The sequence below is a fragment of the Saimiri boliviensis genome, chromosome 14 (genome assembly GCF_048565385.1).
Source record: "Saimiri boliviensis isolate mSaiBol1 chromosome 14, mSaiBol1.pri, whole genome shotgun sequence".
NCBI lineage: Eukaryota > Metazoa > Chordata > Mammalia > Primates > Cebidae > Saimiri > Saimiri boliviensis.
Window position 1 is genome coordinate 78,453,346 of NC_133462.1, and position 18,355 is coordinate 78,471,700.

General features: G+C 42.6%; 1 protein-coding gene and 1 pseudogene across 2 annotated transcripts in view; both read left to right on the forward strand.

Annotated features, from left to right (window-relative positions):
* The first annotated feature begins 456 nt into the window (after window positions 1-456).
* Window positions 457-1,685, forward strand: LOC101048492 (heterogeneous nuclear ribonucleoproteins C1/C2 pseudogene; annotated as a pseudogene).
* A 2,673-nt stretch (window positions 1,686-4,358) lies between these two features.
* The window catches only part of RAB4A (RAB4A, member RAS oncogene family), a 32,898-nt gene continuing 18,901 nt past the window's right edge, over window positions 4,359-18,355 (forward strand). For both annotated transcript variants that reach the window (XM_003940763.4, XM_010351513.3), the window contains exon 1: window positions 4,359-4,619. In XM_003940763.4, the coding sequence (XP_003940812.1) occupies window positions 4,589-4,619 (31 nt within the window). In that variant the 5' untranslated portion in view covers window positions 4,359-4,588. The remainder of the gene's footprint in view (window positions 4,620-18,355) is intronic.

The following is an 18,355-nucleotide window of genomic DNA, read 5'->3' on the forward strand; positions in this document are numbered from 1 at the left end:
ATATTTCCCTTAGACAAATCTCCAACATGCCTAGGCTTTTGTATATCTGTTTTCACTCTGTCACAAACCTCTCCCAAAGAGAAAGGAGATGATATCTGGAGAAAACCATAAATTAATTTTGCAATAATTTTTTCTTCCATACAATCAGTAGTGCCTCAAAATCAAAGCAGTCTCTAAGAATAGTTTGAAGAAATTTATTTTCTTTCAAAGATCCAAAGTTACTGAGATGCAAAGAATCTTCCACAGTATCATTCAAGGACACTGAATGGCTCCTTCAAACCTCACCCTTGCGTATTTCTTCTTCCAGTTGTGATACTGCTGTTACATGTGCAAACTAAATGATCTCTTTGGTTTTTGGTTTTTCAAAAATAAATAGTCTTTCCCAAAAGCTTACCTAAGTCTTCATTTTCCCCAAAGTAGAAAACTACCCACAGCTGATTTTGTAAAGAGACGAAGACTGAGTGGTTGTGTCCGCATTGCCGACCTGGAGTAGCAGTCGGTTTCTGCACGTAGAACCCGGGAGTAGGAGACTCAGAATCGAATCTCTTCTCCCTCCTCCCTCCTGGTTACAAAACACTTGAAATACATAAGTTAGTAGAACTTTGCTTGAGTGAGACTTTTTTTGATCTTCAGCTACATTTTCGGCTTTGTGAGAAACCTTGTCATCAAACACAATGGCCAGCAACGTTACCAACAAGACGGATCCTCGCTCCAAAAACTCCCGTGTATTCATTGGGAATCTCAACACTCTTGTGGTCAAGAAATCTGATGTGGAGGCAATCTTTTCGAAGTATGGCAAAATTGTGGCCTGCTCTGTTCATAAGGGTTTTGCCTTCGTTCAATATGTTAATGAGAGAAATGCCCGCGCTGCTGTAGCAGGAGAGGATGGCAGAATGATTGCTGGCCAGGTTTTAGATACTAACCTGGCTGCAGAGCCAAAAGTGAACCGAGGAAAAGCTGGTGTGAAACGATCTGCAGCGGAGATGTACGGTTCCTCTTTTGACTTGGACTTTGATTTTCAATGGGATTATTACGATAGGACGTACAGTTACCCAGCACGTGTACCTCCTCCTCCTCCTGTTACTCAGGCTGTAGCGCCCTCGAAACATGAGCGTGTATCAGGAAACACCTCATGAAGGGGCAAAAGTGGCTTCCATTCTAAGAGTGGACAGCGGGGATCTTCCAAGTCTGGAAAGTTGAAAGGAGATGACCTTCAGGCCATTAAGAAGGAGCTGACCCGGATAAAATAAAAAGTGGATTCTCTCCTGGAAAACCTGGAAAAAATTGAAAAGGAACAGAGCAAGCAAGCAGTAGAGATGAAGAATGGTAAGTCAGAAGAGGAGCAGAGCAGCAGCTCCATGAAGAAAGATGAGACTAGTGTGAAGATGGAGTCTGAGGGGATGCAGATGACTCTGCTGAGGAGGGGGACCTACTGGATGATGATGATAATGAAGATCGGGGGGATGACCAGCTGGAGTTGATCAAGGATGATGAAAAAGAGGCTGAGGAAGGAGAGGATGACAGAGACAGCACCAATGGCGAGGATGACTCTTAAGCACATAGTGGAGTTTAGAAATCTTATCCCATTATTTCTTTACCTAGGCGCTTGTCTAAGATCAAATTTTTCACCAGATCCTCTCCCCTAGTGTCTTCAGCACATGCTCACCGCTCTCCCCATCCTTGTCCTTCCCATGTTCATTAATTCCTATTTCCCTGTGCCTAGTCCCATTTTAACTTCCTTTGACGCTCCTAGTAGTTTTTGTTAAGTCTTACCCTGTAATTTTTGCTTTTAATTTTGATACCTCTTTATGACTTAACAATAAAAAGGATGTATGGTTGTTTTTTGTTTTTTGTGGTTTTTTTTGAGACGGAGTTTCGCTCTTGTTACCCAGGCTGGAGTGCAATGGTGCTGTCTCGGCTCACCGCAACCTCCGCCTCCTGGGTTCAGGCAATTCTCCTGCCTCAGCCTCCTGAGTAGCTGGGATTACAGGCGTGCGCCACCATCCCCAGCTAATTTTTTTTTTTTTTTTTTTTTTTTTTTTTTTTTGTATTTTTAGTAGAGGCAGGGTTTCACCATGTTGACCAGGATAGTCTCGATCTCTTGACCTCGTGATCCATCCGCCTTGGCCTCCCAAAGTGCTGGGATTACAGGCGTGAGCCACCGCGCCCGGCCACATGTATGGTTTTTATCAACTGTCTCCAAAATAATCTCTTGTTATGAAGGGAGTACAGTTCTTTCCATTCATACATATGTTCAGTATTTGCTTCCCTAACTGCAAAGGCAATCTCATTTAGTTGAGTAGCTCCTGAAAGCAGCTTTGAGTTAGAAGTATGTGTGTTACACTCCAACATTAGTGTGCTGTGTGGGGCAGTTCAACACAAATGTAACAATGTATTTTTGTGAATGAGAGTTGGCATGCCAAATGCATCCTCTAGAAAAATAGTGTTATAGTCTTAAGATTTGTTTTCTAAAGTTGATATTGTGGGTTATTTTTGTGAACAGCCTGATGTTTGGGACCTTTTTTCTTCAAAATAAACAAGTCCTTATTAAACCAGGAAAAAAAAAAAAAAAGAAAAGAAAAGAAAAGAAAACTACCCACAGCTTGGAAAGAGCAGCATAATTTGTATTTCTACCACCTTGTCCAGGTTTCGGGGATCTCCAGTCCAGTTTCAGTCAATGATGCTAACTATCACTGCAGCTCAGTGATTTCTTTCTTGTCCATAGCAGTTTTTGGCAGAAAAAAAAAAAAAAAACAACAAATCTAACAAATGGGAATGACTTCAGGTAATGCTATTTTCTTCCCACTTCCTGGGATCACTGTCTTTCCTCTGAAATGGTTTTAATCAGAACCAATCTATTGTACTCAGAAGCCTAAATCAAACCTGACATGCAGAGAGCCAAGAGAGAAAGCAACAAAAGATCTGAGCCATTGAACAGGGAATATATACTAAACAATTTTAGGAAATTACAGCTCTCACAACTTTTCAGCATGAGGCCTTCTCTGTAATTTAGAAAAAAAAGTGCATTTATTTGTTATTAGGATAGGAGAGAAGAGAAAAATACCCACCCAAATAGCCACTAGGGAAGAGGGAAGCTCTGATGACAATTTATGTGGAGGATGGAGCCAAATTGACTCAGAAAAAAAAAAAAAGAAAAGTATGTACTGGCATTTTCCACACAATCCAGGTCACTTGGGAACTTAGCCAAGGATATTTTGAGCATTAGACTACCTATTGTGAACAAGGTCGGGAACGATGAGGCGCTACGTGGCCCTGATCAAGCTCAGATGAGCCAAATTAACAAGCAAAATTCTGTTTCCCATAAATGTTTAACTCCACATTTCCCACAGAAGGGGGTTCAAACTCAGTTTTACTTCTGAAACCAAACTATCCAAAGCCAAGTGAGATGACTCATGCCTGTAATCCCAGCAATTTGGGAGGCCAAGGAGAGAGGATGCTTGAACTCAGCAGTTCAAGACCAACCTGGGTAACGTAGCGAGATCCAGTCTCTACAAAAAATTTAAAAATTAGCACAGTGTGGTGGTGTGTTCCCCTAACCCTAGCTACTCAGGAGGCTGAGGCAGAATCGGCTGGGCTGGGCTGACAGAGCCAGACCCTGTTAAAAAATAAAAATAAAAAATACTAAATTTGGAAACATCCCCAACTGAGGGCCAAGAGATACGTCTCACCCGTAACCCAGAATCCTGTAAAACGGGATGTGGAGAGGTTACTGTCTGTAGACTTGTGATGACCCCTCAGGACCTGGGCATCTTGCGCTTCTGTCGATCTGCCGGCATCCGCTCAGCTCCACCCAAGAGGGCCGGGCAGCTGGGAGTGAAAGCTTAGCTTCCCAACAGGTGAATGGTGAATGAACCTGCCTCCCACTCACAGGGCGGCCTCTGGCCGGACACCTGAGGCCTGCTGCCTCCTCGTTACACATTAACCAAGTTCTGGCCTCGATAGTAACAGCGTCAGGGAAGTTTCTTCCTGGCTGACAGCCACAGATGATGAAGGTGGACAACGTCTTAACTGAAACGGGCCAATGTGGCAAATGGACTGCTTTCCTCTCCAGTGCTGGCACCTTCCTCCTCTGTCCGGCAGCTGGACCCCACTGTCCTCAGCCCTCTGGTCACCCCAAACCTGCCCGCCGCCCGCCTCTCCCGCTCAACCCCCAGATCCCCCAGCCGCAGCTCTGCCAGCCCGGGCGCACACCGCCAGGGGGCCCAGCCCTTGCACGTGCTTGCGCCGCGCGCCGAGGTCCCCGTGCGCCCCGCCCCGGCTCCCCCGTGCGCAGGCGCAAACGGAGGCCCGGGCTGCCGGGGAGGGGGCGGGCCTCGCGGAGCCCATCTCCTCCTCCTCCTCCTCCTCCTCCCGGTCGCGGCCGGACCGAGGGCGGAGGGCCCTGCGCCTGCGCGGAGCCGGAGTCCGGCTGGGCTGCCGCCGCTGGGAGGCCGGCGGTTGCCGTGGGGACCGGTCGGGCCCCTCCCTCCTCCGGTCCCCCTCCCCAGATCCTTCCCCAACGCGACGCGCCGGCGGACCGCGGGTGAGAGCAGCCGGTGACCCTGCGAGAGGCGGCGCCGCTCCCAAGATGTCGCAGACGGCCATGTCCGAAACCTACGGTACGAGGCCCGGGCTGGCCGGGCGCGCGGGTCGTGCCTCGGGGGGCGTCGGCGGCGCTGGGCCGGGCCTGGGCTGTGGGGGTCTTGAGGGTGACTGTGGCACCGGCCGGAGCCGGGGGACGGATCTCCAGGTGTCGGCGCTTGGGACGGGGATGGGGGCGCGGGCCGCGGGGGGCTCGGGGTGGGGTAGCGGGTGCGCGGGGCGCGGGCGGGGCTGTGCACAGCGCATTGGCGTGATTCGCCTTTTCAAGTTTCCTCCTGCTCTTTCTCCGCTCTTGCACTCAGCGTTTTCCCTTCAGTCTAATGTAAATAACTGAAGGTTTGGAAAGCCAGCTTGATGTTCCGTTTCAGCTGCGATATTATCTCCAGCGAGCGGTGTGAAGGGCTTGGGGCGACGCCTGTGCTCCTCAAATACTCCGGTTTGACCTTTCCTGGATTGGAATTCCTTGCTTTACATTGGGATTACAGTGAGGAGTTATTGATAGACTAATTCAGCTCTTCCTCCGGAGACCTCTTGCTCCGTTTATTTCTTCCTCTCTCTCAGTGGTTTTTAGGCTTTTCTGGGTTGCATTTTGGCTATTTATAAACATGTCTTGTCTCTTGTATCCTTAAGACCGTAAGCGCCTTGGAAGCAAAGCCCTGGCTGTTTAATCTTTGTTCCCTTGCAGCACCCAGACCTGGAGGTGCTTGACAAATATTGTTTTGAATAATCGAAAGCTTTCCCAATGCGTATACTGTGTTTCCTTTCTCTCTCTCTCTCTCTCTCTCTCTCTCTCTCTCTCTCTTTTTATCTTTTTTTCTTTGGCCTTGCGTGGCAAGAATAAACAACTTGTACTTTGTATCAGGGTTGAATATTAATAGACACTTACCGGTCCCTAATCACTCTTTCAGATGTTAGTTTTCTCAGATTAAGACTTTGATTTGGAGTTTTACAATCCCAGAAAGAGGCTCAAGTTCAAAATTACATACCTCAAGCCAAATTAGTCCTGTCTCCATCTGTCCTGGCGTGCTGCTTTCCTTCCCTGCAACAAATACTGTGGAATGACATTAGGGAAGCAGGCACCACGCTGGGAGGGCTGTAAGTACTGCAGAAACACTGCAGACACAGCTCTGCTCTCATGGAGCGTACAGTCTGTTGAGGGAATGCAGTATTAATCCAATTGTGATACTAATGAGTGAATAATTTAAAGCCGGGCAAGAGTTCTGAAGAAATGTGGTCTGCGAAAGTGTGTTAGAAACAAAGTTGACCCAGACAGGGGTGTCAGGGAGGCATTAACCAGGCCGCACACACAACATCTCAGGCCTGTGGGAAGGGCAATTCAAGAAGGGTGTGTTTTGAGCACCACGCTGGGAAGATGGATGAGGAGGCAGAGAGAAGAGGGCCTTGAGGAAGGCGTCAGTCTGTCTCCTAAGAAAAAGAATGAGAACTTTTGGAAGGGTTTCCATGCTGGGGTCACAGTGCATTTGGTCTACCTTAAGTGAGTGATTCATGTGACTGGTACTGCCCTGCTCTTGGTGACACAGAGGCATGACATCTGTTCCTAGAAGGCTTAGGATATCCTCTAGTAAGTCGATGCCTTCATCAGGACAAGTGTTTGCAAATGCTTCTGCAAATGATAGTGGTCTGGTCTTCGTGTAGAGAACCACAGTCAGAAATGTAAGGAAAACATACTCTTTAGCAATTTGTGGTTACAACTTTGCACTTCTTTCAAGTGCTCTTTAGCCCACACTTAGCCTGAGTAAGGAGCAGGGAACACTCGGGAAGGGTGGAATGTCCAAATGAGAAAAGCAAATGGGGGTCATGAGTCAGTAAGAAAGAACTGGAAGAGTTCAGGAGATAGAGCTTTTAATGTTTCATTTTTTGTAGACACAGTGATAACAGCTGATAAAATACAGCGTATCTTTGGCATCTCCACTTCAGACACGGTTAACTGAACTTCTGCGCATCACAGATTGACTGATTAAATTCTCATCATAAGGCTTTGACCATTAGTATTCTTATTTCATGGTAACTTTCAAATATATTTTTACTTTCCAACTCTGAATTGAATATTTTCTTCTAATAGAGGAAATTAATAAAAAAAACCAGTAGAAACTAATAAATAGAAAATGAGGCCGGACATGATAGCTCACGCCTGTAATTCCAGCACTTTGGGAGGCCGAGGTGGGCAGATCAGTTAAGCTCAGGAGTTTGATACCAGCCTGGCCAGCATGTTGAAACCCCATCTCTATTAAAAATACAAAAAATTAGCAGGATGTGGTGGCACACTTGTAATCCCAGCTACTCAAGAGGCTGAGGCATGAGAATTGCTTAAACCCAGGAGGCAGAGGTTGCAGTGAGCCAAGATTGTGCCACTGTACTCCAACCTGGGCAACAGAGTGACTCTGTCTCCAAAAAAGAAAATGAGTTTTAGAGAGAGCAAGCAGGACAGTTGAAGTTTGCCAAGCTAAAGTAAAAGTCACCTAGAACCAAGTCCTCGGCTGTCACTTTCACTTATCATTTGGCCATATTTATACAGCATTGTTTCTTAAAAGTGAAACAGTCAGGCTCCCTTCTGGACTTTTGCCTCTGAGCTGGTGAAAGAATGTTTGCCTAACCTTTAAACTCCTTTGTAGTCTGTGCTCATTTTCTCTTCTGTAAAAGGAGACTCTGTGTAGCTTGACAGAGAGATGAGGAAAAATCAAGAGCCAGTGCATGAAATGAACTGGTTTGGTTTGGTTTGGTTTTGAAACAGGATCTCACTCTGTCACCTAGGCTGGAGTGCAGTGGCACAATCATAGCTCACTGCAGCCTCCACCTCCCCAGCTCAAATTATCCTCCCACCTCAGCCTCCTGAGGAGCTGGGACCAAGGTGCATGCCACCACACCTGGCTCATTTAAAAAAAATTTTTTTTTTATGTTGCTGTGTTGCTCAGCCTCGTCTTAAACTCCTGGGCTCACGTGATCCTCATGCCTCCACCTCCAGAAGTGTTGAGATCACTGAGATCACAGTCATGAGCCACTGTGCCCTGCTGAAATGTACTGTTAATTAGCTACCTCTCATTAATATGCTCACTTAACTTAATAAGTTAATAAGCCTTTAACATATTAAAGCAATATTTAATAAGATATTAATAACACTTAATAAGCCTTTAACATATTAAAGCAATATTTCACCTTCCATATACTGAGTAGCATTCAACATTTTTGTGGCTTTGAGGTCGCTAACCACATGAAGACTGTACTTTATGTAATATCGTGAAACAAATTGAAATCACATATAGATTCCAAATGAAACCATAATCTGAATATTAGAAGCAAGATTCTCCCAAATGTCATCAGATACACAACATTCTTAAAGCTCTGGCCAGTTAGTATGGCTTGGGACTGCCCAAGGAACTCTGCTTCAGCCATCTGAGACCTCGGCGATTACAAATTGGTTGAAAGTAATTTTGATACCAAGCAGCGATGTTCAGAAAGGAGCTAAAAAGTATATGTAGTGGGAAAATGCCAGAAATTTCTTTCAAAATTTAAGTGCTGGGGCAGTTTGAGAGTGAGAAAAAATCTAGTACAAAGTCTCTACATATTAGAATTTATGCCGTCTACAATGGGAATAATTTATGAAACAGAAGACTATAACTCAAATTGCTGGTTCTATGCTCATTTTTATAAAATATACTCTTAAAGTTTTTATTTTGTGCTTCATTTTGAAAACAGCACAGTATTAAAATATTTACCAAATAATTTTGGGAATTATCAGAATAGTTTCCTTGAAAAATATAGCGTTGTAAGCTATTTGGGTTGAATTGTGTTCCCCAAAATATCTGTTAAGGTCCTAACCCTAGTACCTGTGAATGTGACCTCATTTGGAAATGGGATCTTTGCAGATGTAATCAAGTTAAGATGAGGTAATACTGAATTGTGGTGGGCCCTAATTCAGTGACTGGCGTCCTTATGAGATGAGGGAAACTTAGACACAAATGCATTCAGAGAGAATGAGACGTGATGATGGAGGCCCGGATTGGAGGGATGCATTTACCAGCCAAGCAGTGCCAAGGGAGGCTGGCACCCACCAGAAGCTAGAGAGACACCAGGAGGGATCCTTCCCTCTAGCCTTCAGAGAGAGCTTCACCCTTCCAGCTCTTTGAATTTCAACACCTGGCCTCCAGAACTGTGAGACAAGGAACATCCTTTGTTTCAAGCTTCCCAGTTTGTGGTTCTCTGTGATGACAGAAGAAACTAATACATAGGCTTGGCTCATCAAAATAAGATTGATGGAGAAATTTATGGATGACAAGGCAAGATGGATTGAGGAAGATATCCTTGGTGAAGGAAATAGCATTTCAAAATCACCCGGTTCCAATAAAGTGTGAAATAACTTGCTGTTAGGGAAATCACCCCAGTTGCACTTTACCTTAATTTCATGAAAGATAGGACAGGTAAGCTCATCAGCAAAGGAATTCTGCAACACCAAAACAAAGGACATTTCTTCAAGTTGAATAAATATATGGTTGTAACTCTTTGTCATTTTCTTTTTCTCTTTCACTGAAAGCTGGTGAACATTTCAGGTACCAAAGCATGGGAAACCTTGCACCAATGCTTATCAAACTCATGTGCACAGAGTCCCCTGGTGTGTTAAAATGTAGATCCTGACTTGGGGGGTCAGGGGATCTGCATGTAACCGGCTCCGGGGTCTGCAGTTGCTGTTGCTCCAGGGAGGCATGTAATGACTCCATGCTCAAGAACTTTGAAAACACGTTTTTTTGGAAAAAAAAAAAAAGTTTATTATTCTTTCTCATGGTCATTTGAACTGTAAAGTATTCCAATCCATGCCTGTGACTTGACTGCTGATGCTCTGATGACTGTAACATCTATATTTCTGGCCATGTCCTTCACTCAAACTGAAGACCTTATTTACAGCTCCTACCTAACTACACTTGGGTGGCCTACAGGCATCTGAATGCAATATGTCCTAAACCCAACAAGTTACTCATGCCTATACCTCTGTCTTCTATTTTTCCTGCGTCTGCCTAAAAGAGAGCGTTAGAGCCCATTTTTAATTCTTTCCCATCCTTACCTCCTGGGTCTATTTGGTTTCAAAGTCTTTTGAGCTGCCTTCTTAACATGGTTTAAGTTGCTGTTTACCCTAAAAGATGCAAAGGAAAGTTAAATTAGGGCCAGTTTGCAGGATTAAAAGATAAGAAAATTGAGTTTCATTCCAAAGTTATTTGTTGCAGTGACTTGAGCCACTGTGTTAACTATTTTGCAGCTGGCCACACAGTATCTGCAACCACTGCCCGTAGGCAGCTTCCACAGCACTTGGGACCGGCGTTCATGAGGATGCGAGAGCCTCCTGGGCCAGGATAGGGGTAGTTTTCTGCTTTAGAAGAACAATTATATATATATATATAAAATATATATATATTTATTATTATTACATCAGGGAAAGTAACAAAGAATTGGCCTGCTAAGTAACTGGCTTCTCCACATCAGCCTCCTCAGTGCATGTGATCCCAACGAATGGGTCAGGAAAATCAAAGACCCAGTCACCAACCTGGAGGAATTGTTGGGGAGTCTGTGCTGCAAATGTTAAATTTACAAGAGTCGTGGTTGTGCCGATGTTTAATTCAGTCTTAGGTAAACCGCACTCCCGTGGCACGCTGCAGAGTACCGTGATTAGCTTTCACTGCCTGTTCCACTTCCTTTACTTCCTGCTCCTCCACAGGTCACGTGCTCTTCCACTGCCCAAACCTTCCACCTCTCCTAACCAGCATTTCATCAAGGTTTCCACGGTTCACTTCCTCCCTGACCGTTGTACCAAAACTTTTTGTCCATTGAAGTACATGTCATCTGTCCTCTGCCAGCTCCTCATTGCTGTTATCTGATAACCCTGGGGATAGTCCTTATTCAACAAAGTCATCTGTCATATGGTCATGCTCTTTGCTCCAACTTTTGACTGATCCTGGGTGACTGCAGTGTCCTTGCAGAGGTCAGTCAACAACTCAACTCCACAGTTCTTTACTTTATCTCTAGTCAAGATGAAGTCGGGTCTATTTTGCTGCCTCTTCAGATACTTCCCTGGCTGCTCCCTGGACTTTGTCACCTGTCCCATTCTGGCCACTCCAACTTCATCCAATCTTCACTTTAAGAGCTTCAGGTTCCTGGTCCATCTCCTCCCTTTCTTCTTCTTCTTTCTCTTTCCTTTCCTTTCTTTCTTTCTTTTTTTTTCTTTTTTTTTTTTTCAGACAGAGTCTCACTCTGTTGCCCAGGCTAGAGTGCAATGGTGCGATCTCAGTTCGCTGCAACCTCCACCTCCCAGGTCCAAGTGATTCTCGTGCCTCAGCCTCCGGAGGCACTGGGATTACAAGCATGCACTAGTATGTCTAGCTAATTTTTGTATTTTTAGTAGAGACAGGGTTTCGCCATGTTGGCCAGGCTGGTCTCAAATCTTCCAACTTCAGGTGATCAGCCCACCTCAGCCTCCCAAAGTGCTGGGATTACAGATGTGAGCCACCGCACTTGGCCCCTTTTGTCTTTTCAGGCAATGAGCTTCTCCCTCTTCAGATAGGACCGCCATGGCTTTTCCTTCCACCTCATCATCCTTCTTTGTCTTTCAACTACACACTCTTTGCACAGCTCCAGTCCTGGCTACCCACCCATCTGCCTTGCCTGCTGCGCAGACAGAGCTCCTTTTAGATTGAGATCATTGCAGATGTATGGGATCTGCTTCCAGCTGGGTGCTCAGTAATACTTAGCAATCATTTTTCTTATCCTGACCATCTCTCCCTTTCTCCACACCAGCTATTTTAGACCTTCACGTATCTCAAGTCCATTCTCACTCCCAATAGATGACCAACCAACAGTAGATGTCAGGAAAAGATGCCATGTCTGCAAACTTGCTTACCTCGTCCTTAACCCTTTCCATGTCATCTCAGAAGAAGGAAAGTCTCTCTTGTTTAAAACTCACCCCAGCCTTCTACTTTGGACTCCATCTCTAAAGCTTCAGGTTCCCACTTCACCCGTCATGTCTGTTCTCCATCCCCTTTCCACTGGTAGCTTCCTGGCTTTGTGCCTTCCTCCTTTAACTACCTCTGTCTCTCCTTTCCTTCACAGCTAAGCTGCTTATTATAAGATCTGTCAGTACTTTTTGTCAACAGTGTCTTCCTTCATTCTTCAACTGACCGTAATTAGGATTTTGCCCCCGCCTGAAGTTATGTTGATTTCACCAGGAATGCTGATGATCAGTGGAGACTTGGCAGCCTTTATCGTAGCTTCTCTTTGCATACTCAGCCCTTATAAGAACTGCTTCCCAAAATCTCCACTGTGTTGGCTTACAGGTGTTTTCAACTTAATCTCTGAGTTTGCAACTCATTCTTTTGCCTAAAGTTGTTCCTCCTCAGAATCTTCAACATCTCTTATCTCAATTTTCATAATCACGAACCCTAAGCCTTTAATTCCTAAAGAAGGAATCTTTCTTTAAATGACTCCATTCTACCCAAATTCTAATGCTGTATCACAGCACTTAGCCTCTTCTGCAAGGAAGTAAGACACATTAAATGGATCATACAGTCAGAGGCCATACATTCGTGATTTTTTTTCCTGATATTTGGAAATCTTAAAAGCAAGACCACTGCTTGGGGAAGAAATGAGGAAGGCAGAGGTCACCTTGTCTGCTGAATATGGCTTAATTTTCTTGAACACTCAAGGTCATCATTGACTATCGACTGCTGAACAGAATGTACTGTGCTATTATGGTCACTTTCTAGCTCATCCCCTGCTGTCCCCGGTTCACAGTCCTGTAGCTCACAGTCCTACTTTAGTATATACTTTTGATCTGCTGCGCTTTGGGGTGTTAGGTAATAGAGGTTGCTTGAAGTGAATGTAAAACAAGTCGGTCAATTCCAAATGAGGTGTCTCCTGTAGAGTTAATCTCCTTTGGCTTTATGTTTGCTGTTTCAGTGGCTTGGAGGCCATTTTTTTCTGGCCTTTATTTTGTCTGTGTTCCTGAATGGCTGACATTGGCCCAAGACTGAGTTCTAATTATTTGATACCTTTCCTATTACCTCATTTAACATTTCTCATATGAAAAGTTAAAAGTACATGAGTAGGATGTATCTGTTTTAGACTTTCTATTTTGGGGTGTGGTCTTTCCCTTCAAGTTTAGTTCATTCTGCAGGAAACCCTTATCAAGTGAACGTGATTATCATAAACTGAGAATTTTTTGTGATTTTGAGCCCTCAAGTTAACATTCACTATAATAAACACCAAATCTAATTGAAGTAGGCGCAATTATTTAACCAGTTCACATTTAGTTATCTTATATAAACTACCTAGGCATTTTCCTTTCATTAATTAACTCTGTAATATGGCTCTTCACCTGTCCCTGGTAAGCCTTTTTGTAGTTGTTAAGCACTGTACACAACATATAAGACATACCACATGATATGTTGTATGTATGTCGTCCACTGTTAAGGAAAAAGAAAACCACAGATTATAAATGCAAAATAAGCCCATAAAACTAGTACAGATTCTACCATATTCTGATATGGAATCATGGCAAGTGAGATCATCATTGCTGCAAACCAGCAATGATTTGCAGACATTGAACACTCTGAGAGAACATGGTGCCATACATTCCTGCCACAATGATTTCTGTGAAATCTAGGTAATTCAGCACTAACTGAAACTCATGAAGTTAGTTGGATTTCGTCATCTACCAAGGAATAATTCATTGTCCTTTGTGATGCTTAGTTTTATCTATGTTATCCAAATACGTATTATCACCACACAGAAAAAGAACTAATGGACAGCTTGGCTGCTTATCTGCTGCTCCTTCCTTCTGGTATTGTTTCCTTCTTGAATCCTTTGCTAGTTCTTCCTTTCTGGGGACTGTGCATAGTAAACTTAGAGAGTCATTGTCTGATAATATCACCTTTTTTTTTCAGTTAAGCCTTCTGTTTTGAGATCATTGTAGATTAATATACAGTTTTAAGAAAAATATACAGCGCTCTCATGCACCCTTTTCCTAGTTATTCCCCATGTGAAAAGCTTGCAAAACTATTGCAGAATATCACAACTGGAATATTGATGTTGACACAGATACAGGACACTTCCATCACTACAAAGATCTCTCCTGTTGCCCTTTTGTACGCACAGACTTCCTTCCTGTCGCCACACCTTCCTTAGCCTTTGGCAACCACGAAATCTGTTCTCTATTTCTATAATTTTGTCATTTTAAGAATGTTATATAAATGGAATCTTGCAGTTACAATTTTTTTAGGGTTGCCTTTTTCAGTTAGTATAATTCTCTGGAGATACATCCAGGTTATTGCATGTATTAGCAGTTTAATCCTTGTTATTGCTGAGTAGCATTCCTTGGTATGAGAGTACCAAAGATTGTCTAACAGTTTACCTGTTAAAGAACATCTGGGTTGTTTCCAGTTCGGGGCTATTACCAATAAAACTGCCATAAACACTCATATACAGGGTTTTGCATGACTCTAAATCTTCATTTCTCTGAGATGAGTATCTAGGAGTGTAGTTGCTGAGTCATGTGGTGTGTTAAATGTTTAGTTTTATAAGAAACTGCCAACCATACAGTTAACATTTTACTTACATTAATATCATCAGCTATAATGGTGGGTTTGTCTGTTTGTCCTTTTAATTCTGTTAATTTTTGATTGACATATTTTACAGCTGTTTGGTGTGTATGCATTCGAGATAGCTATATCTTATTGGTAGGTTTACTCTTATGTATTAATAGTTATGTAATGGCCCTTTCTGTCTCTGCTTATTTTCTTTGTTCTGAAGCCTATTTTATCTGGTATTAATACAGCTGGCCCTGTTTTTCTTTGATTAATGTTTGCATGATATATCCTTTTCCATTCTTTCGGCAGCCCGTATCATTATAATTGAAGTGAGTTTATTGTAGACAGTGTATGCTTAGGTCATGCTTTTCAAGTCAGCCTTCCAGTCTTTGTCATTTAATTGGTGTATTCATTTACATTTAATGCAATTATTGGTATTATATGACTCAGGTTTGCTATTTTATTTCTCTGGTTTCTTTTCCAGCCTGCCTTCACTGGCCATTTTTAAAGAATTCTGTTTGATTTACCAAGAGTGTTTTTGAATATATCTCTGCTTATAGCATTTTCAGTGGTTAGTCTATGTCTTATATATACATAACTTATCATAGTTATATATATCATAGTTTACTATTGTCATCTTTTAATCCTTTCTTGTTTTAATTGTCTTAAGTAATTCCCTTACATATTTAGAATCGTATAGATAATACTATTTTTCTTAAACAGTTAAAAAGAATGAAGAAAACCCAAGATAAGAAGGAAAGCCTATTGTATTTGCCTATACTTTTGCTTTCCATGTTCTTTCTTCCTCTCTGATGTTCCAAGATTCCTTCTTTTATTATTTCCTTCATGTTTAGAGTAATTCCTTTAGCTTTTCTTTTGCAGGTAGATTTCTTGGTGATAAATTCTGTTAATTTTTTTTTTAAATCAGAGACTGTCTTGATTTACCCTTTATTCCAGAAGAATATTTTCACTGGATATAGAATTCTGGGTTGAGAGGCTTTCTTTCTTTCTTTGAGCACTTGAAAAATACTGTCACTGGCCTCTGGCCTCTGTCGTTTCAGATGAGAAATTTGCTGTTGAATTGTGTTTCCCTTATATAAATGGTATCATTTTTCTCTGGCTACTTTTAAGATTTTTTATTTGTCTTCAGTTTTCAGAAGTTTAATTATGATGTATCTTGTCATGGGCTTCTTTGCGTTTCTCCTGTTTGGATTCATTCAGCTTTTCAAATCTGTAGATTTACGTCTGTCACCAAATTTAAGTTTTCAGTGTTATTTCTTTGGAGTGCTTTTTTCTTTTTCTTTTTTTTTTTTTTTTGAGACGGAGTTCCGCTCTTATTACCCAGGCTGGAGTGCAATGGTGCAATCTCGGCTCACCGCAACCTCCGCCTCCTGGGTTCAGGCAATTCTCCTGCCTCATCCTCCTGAGTAGCTGGGATTACAGGCATGTGCCACCATGCCCAGCTAATTTTTTTGTATTGCTAGTAGAGACGGGTTTCACCATGTTGACCAGGATGGTCTCGATCTCTTGGACCTCGTGATCCACCCACCTCAGCCTCCCAAAGTGCTGGGATTACAGGCTTGAGCCACCGCACCCGGCTGGAGTGCTTTTTTCAACCACTTTCTCTCTCTCCTCTCCTTCCGGGACTCCAGTGACATGAATATTAGATCTTTTTATTGTCCCCAGGTCCTTGAGGCTCTGTTAATTTCAGTCTTTTATTCTTTGATGTTCAGATTGGATACTTTATCATTTTGTAATCTAGTTCACTGATTCTTTCCTGTCACTTCTATTCCTCTGTCAAGCTCATCTACTGAACTTTTTATTTTGGTAGTTTTATTTTTCAGTTTTGAAATTTCTGTTTGCTTCTTCTGCATATCTTCTAGTTCTTTGCTGAGACTTTCTAGTTCTTTGCTGACGACTTCTAATTTTTTCATTTGTTTCAAGCATGTTGGTGTTACTTGTTGAAACATTTTTATAATGGCTGCCTTAAAATCTTTATCAGCTCATTCTAACATTTGTCATCTTGACATAGGGATACGTCTGTTATCTTTTTTCTTTCAGTTCAATGTCCTCCTGATTCTTGGTATGATGAGACATTTTCAACTGAAATGTGGACATTTTTATATTATGTTTTGGGACCTTAGATCTTTATTTAAATCTTTTAATTGGCTTCCTCCCTTGGACACTACCTTATCACTGCCATCATGTCTAGATTTTGGAATCTAGAAGTTCAGATTCCCCACTTGTTCCGATTGACACATGAGAACAATTCATCTCATTACTGCTGGATAAGGATTAGAATGTTCTGGTCCCCCTTTCCCTGGTGACCTCCACTGACACTGTGGCAGGGGCACAAAAATGCTCATTATCCAGCCAACAGAGATAAAAGCCCTAGCTCCTTACTTGGTCTTTCTGACACCCTCTTTGTGGGGATATTGATATACTTATTTATAGCCTTGCAAAGTAGAAGTTTAGGCTCCCCATTTGGCCTTTGCTGGCATAGGTACAGGTTGGACCATAGTTTTTGCTGTGGTGCTTGGCTAGAATCGAGTCATTATGGTGTAAGTTTTTCTCTCTCTTGCCGTGCTGCCCTTTTTTTGGTCCTGTGGCTAGAAAGAGCAAGCTTTCACTAGGACTTTTTTGTCTGCACTCATTGGCATTTCTGGGTTGCCACCTTGTTCTGTTCCAAGCCTAGGATGTAAGAGGCAAGAAGAACCCAGGGAACTTTGTTTCAAATCATTCCTTGGGCCCTGAAATCCCTGCTACACTGTCCTTCTTTCACTCCACCCTTTCAGAGTTTTTTATATTTGTTTTCTAGGATTTTTTTTTTTTTTTTGAGATGGAGTTTTGCTCTGTCACCCAAGGAGTGCAGTGGCACAATCTTAGCCCACTGCAACTTACACCTCCTGGGTTCTAGCAATTCTCCTGCCTCAGCCTCCTGTGTAGTTGGAATTATAGGTACCCACTACCATGCCTGGCTAATTTTTGTATCTTTAGTAGAGATGGGGTTTCACCGTGTTGGCCAGGCTGGGTCTCAAACTCCTGACCTCAGGTGATCCGCCCGCCTTGGCCTCCCAAAGTGCTGGGATTACAAGGATGAGCCACCACGCCCAGACTTTTTTAGGGTTTTTTGTTGTTTCTTAGTGAGAAAAATTGGAAAAAGTACTTCTACTCCATTGTCCTGGAAGTGGAAATCCACCTGGGCTTTAAGGGTAATTGTTTTGCACATCATATGTGACAGTGATGGGTCGTGTTGTCCCTCTTCTCAGCCCTGTGAGGATAGTGCCCCATTGCCGTTTAACGTTTGGAATCAAGACACCTAGTTTCTTTATAAGTCTTTTTTCCTTTCTTTCTTAATGCTTTTACAATCTTCATGTTTATTCTGCAGTTTCATAATTGTGTATTTACATGTAGGTTTATACTTATTCTTCTCATGATTCAGTTATTTTTTTATTTGAACAATCCTTTAATCCGTTAATTTTAATTCTATAAAATTCTCAGCCATTATTTCTTTTAATATGGGCTCTCTACCCCCATTCTCTTATTTTTTTTTAATTCTAAAATTCCTGTTAGACCCATGTTAGATCTTTTCCTTCAGTCCTCCATGTCTCTTAAATTCTTTTATGTGTTCTGTCCTCAGCTCTCTGTAATGCCTACTGGTAATCTTCAGATTCTGTTCTGATTCACTAATTCTGTCCTCAGTTTTGTCCATTTTGCTCTTTAACCTATCCATTGAATAACTAGTTCAGAGACAGTGCTCTGTCACCCAAGCTGGGGTGTAGTGGTACAATCCTAACTCGTTGCAACCTTGAACTCCTGGACTCAGGTGATCTACCCCCCTCAGCCTCAGAAGTAGCTGGGATTACAGCTGTGTGCCACCACACCCAGCTAAGTTTTTTATTTTTATTTTTCTTAGGAACAGAATTTTGCTGTGTTGCCTAGGCTGGTCTTGAACTCCTGGGCTCAAGCAATCCTCCCTCCTTAACCTTCCAAAGTGCTGATATTACAGATATGAGCCAATGCGCCCAGCCTGGAATTTTTTAATGCTAACAAAATTCTAATAGCATTATTTTTAGTTTAATTGCCTATAACCATGCAAATATTATGAGAAGTTGAATAGGCTTCATCTCTCAGTGGTGATTAACATAGTTCTTAAGAAACAGGTGACA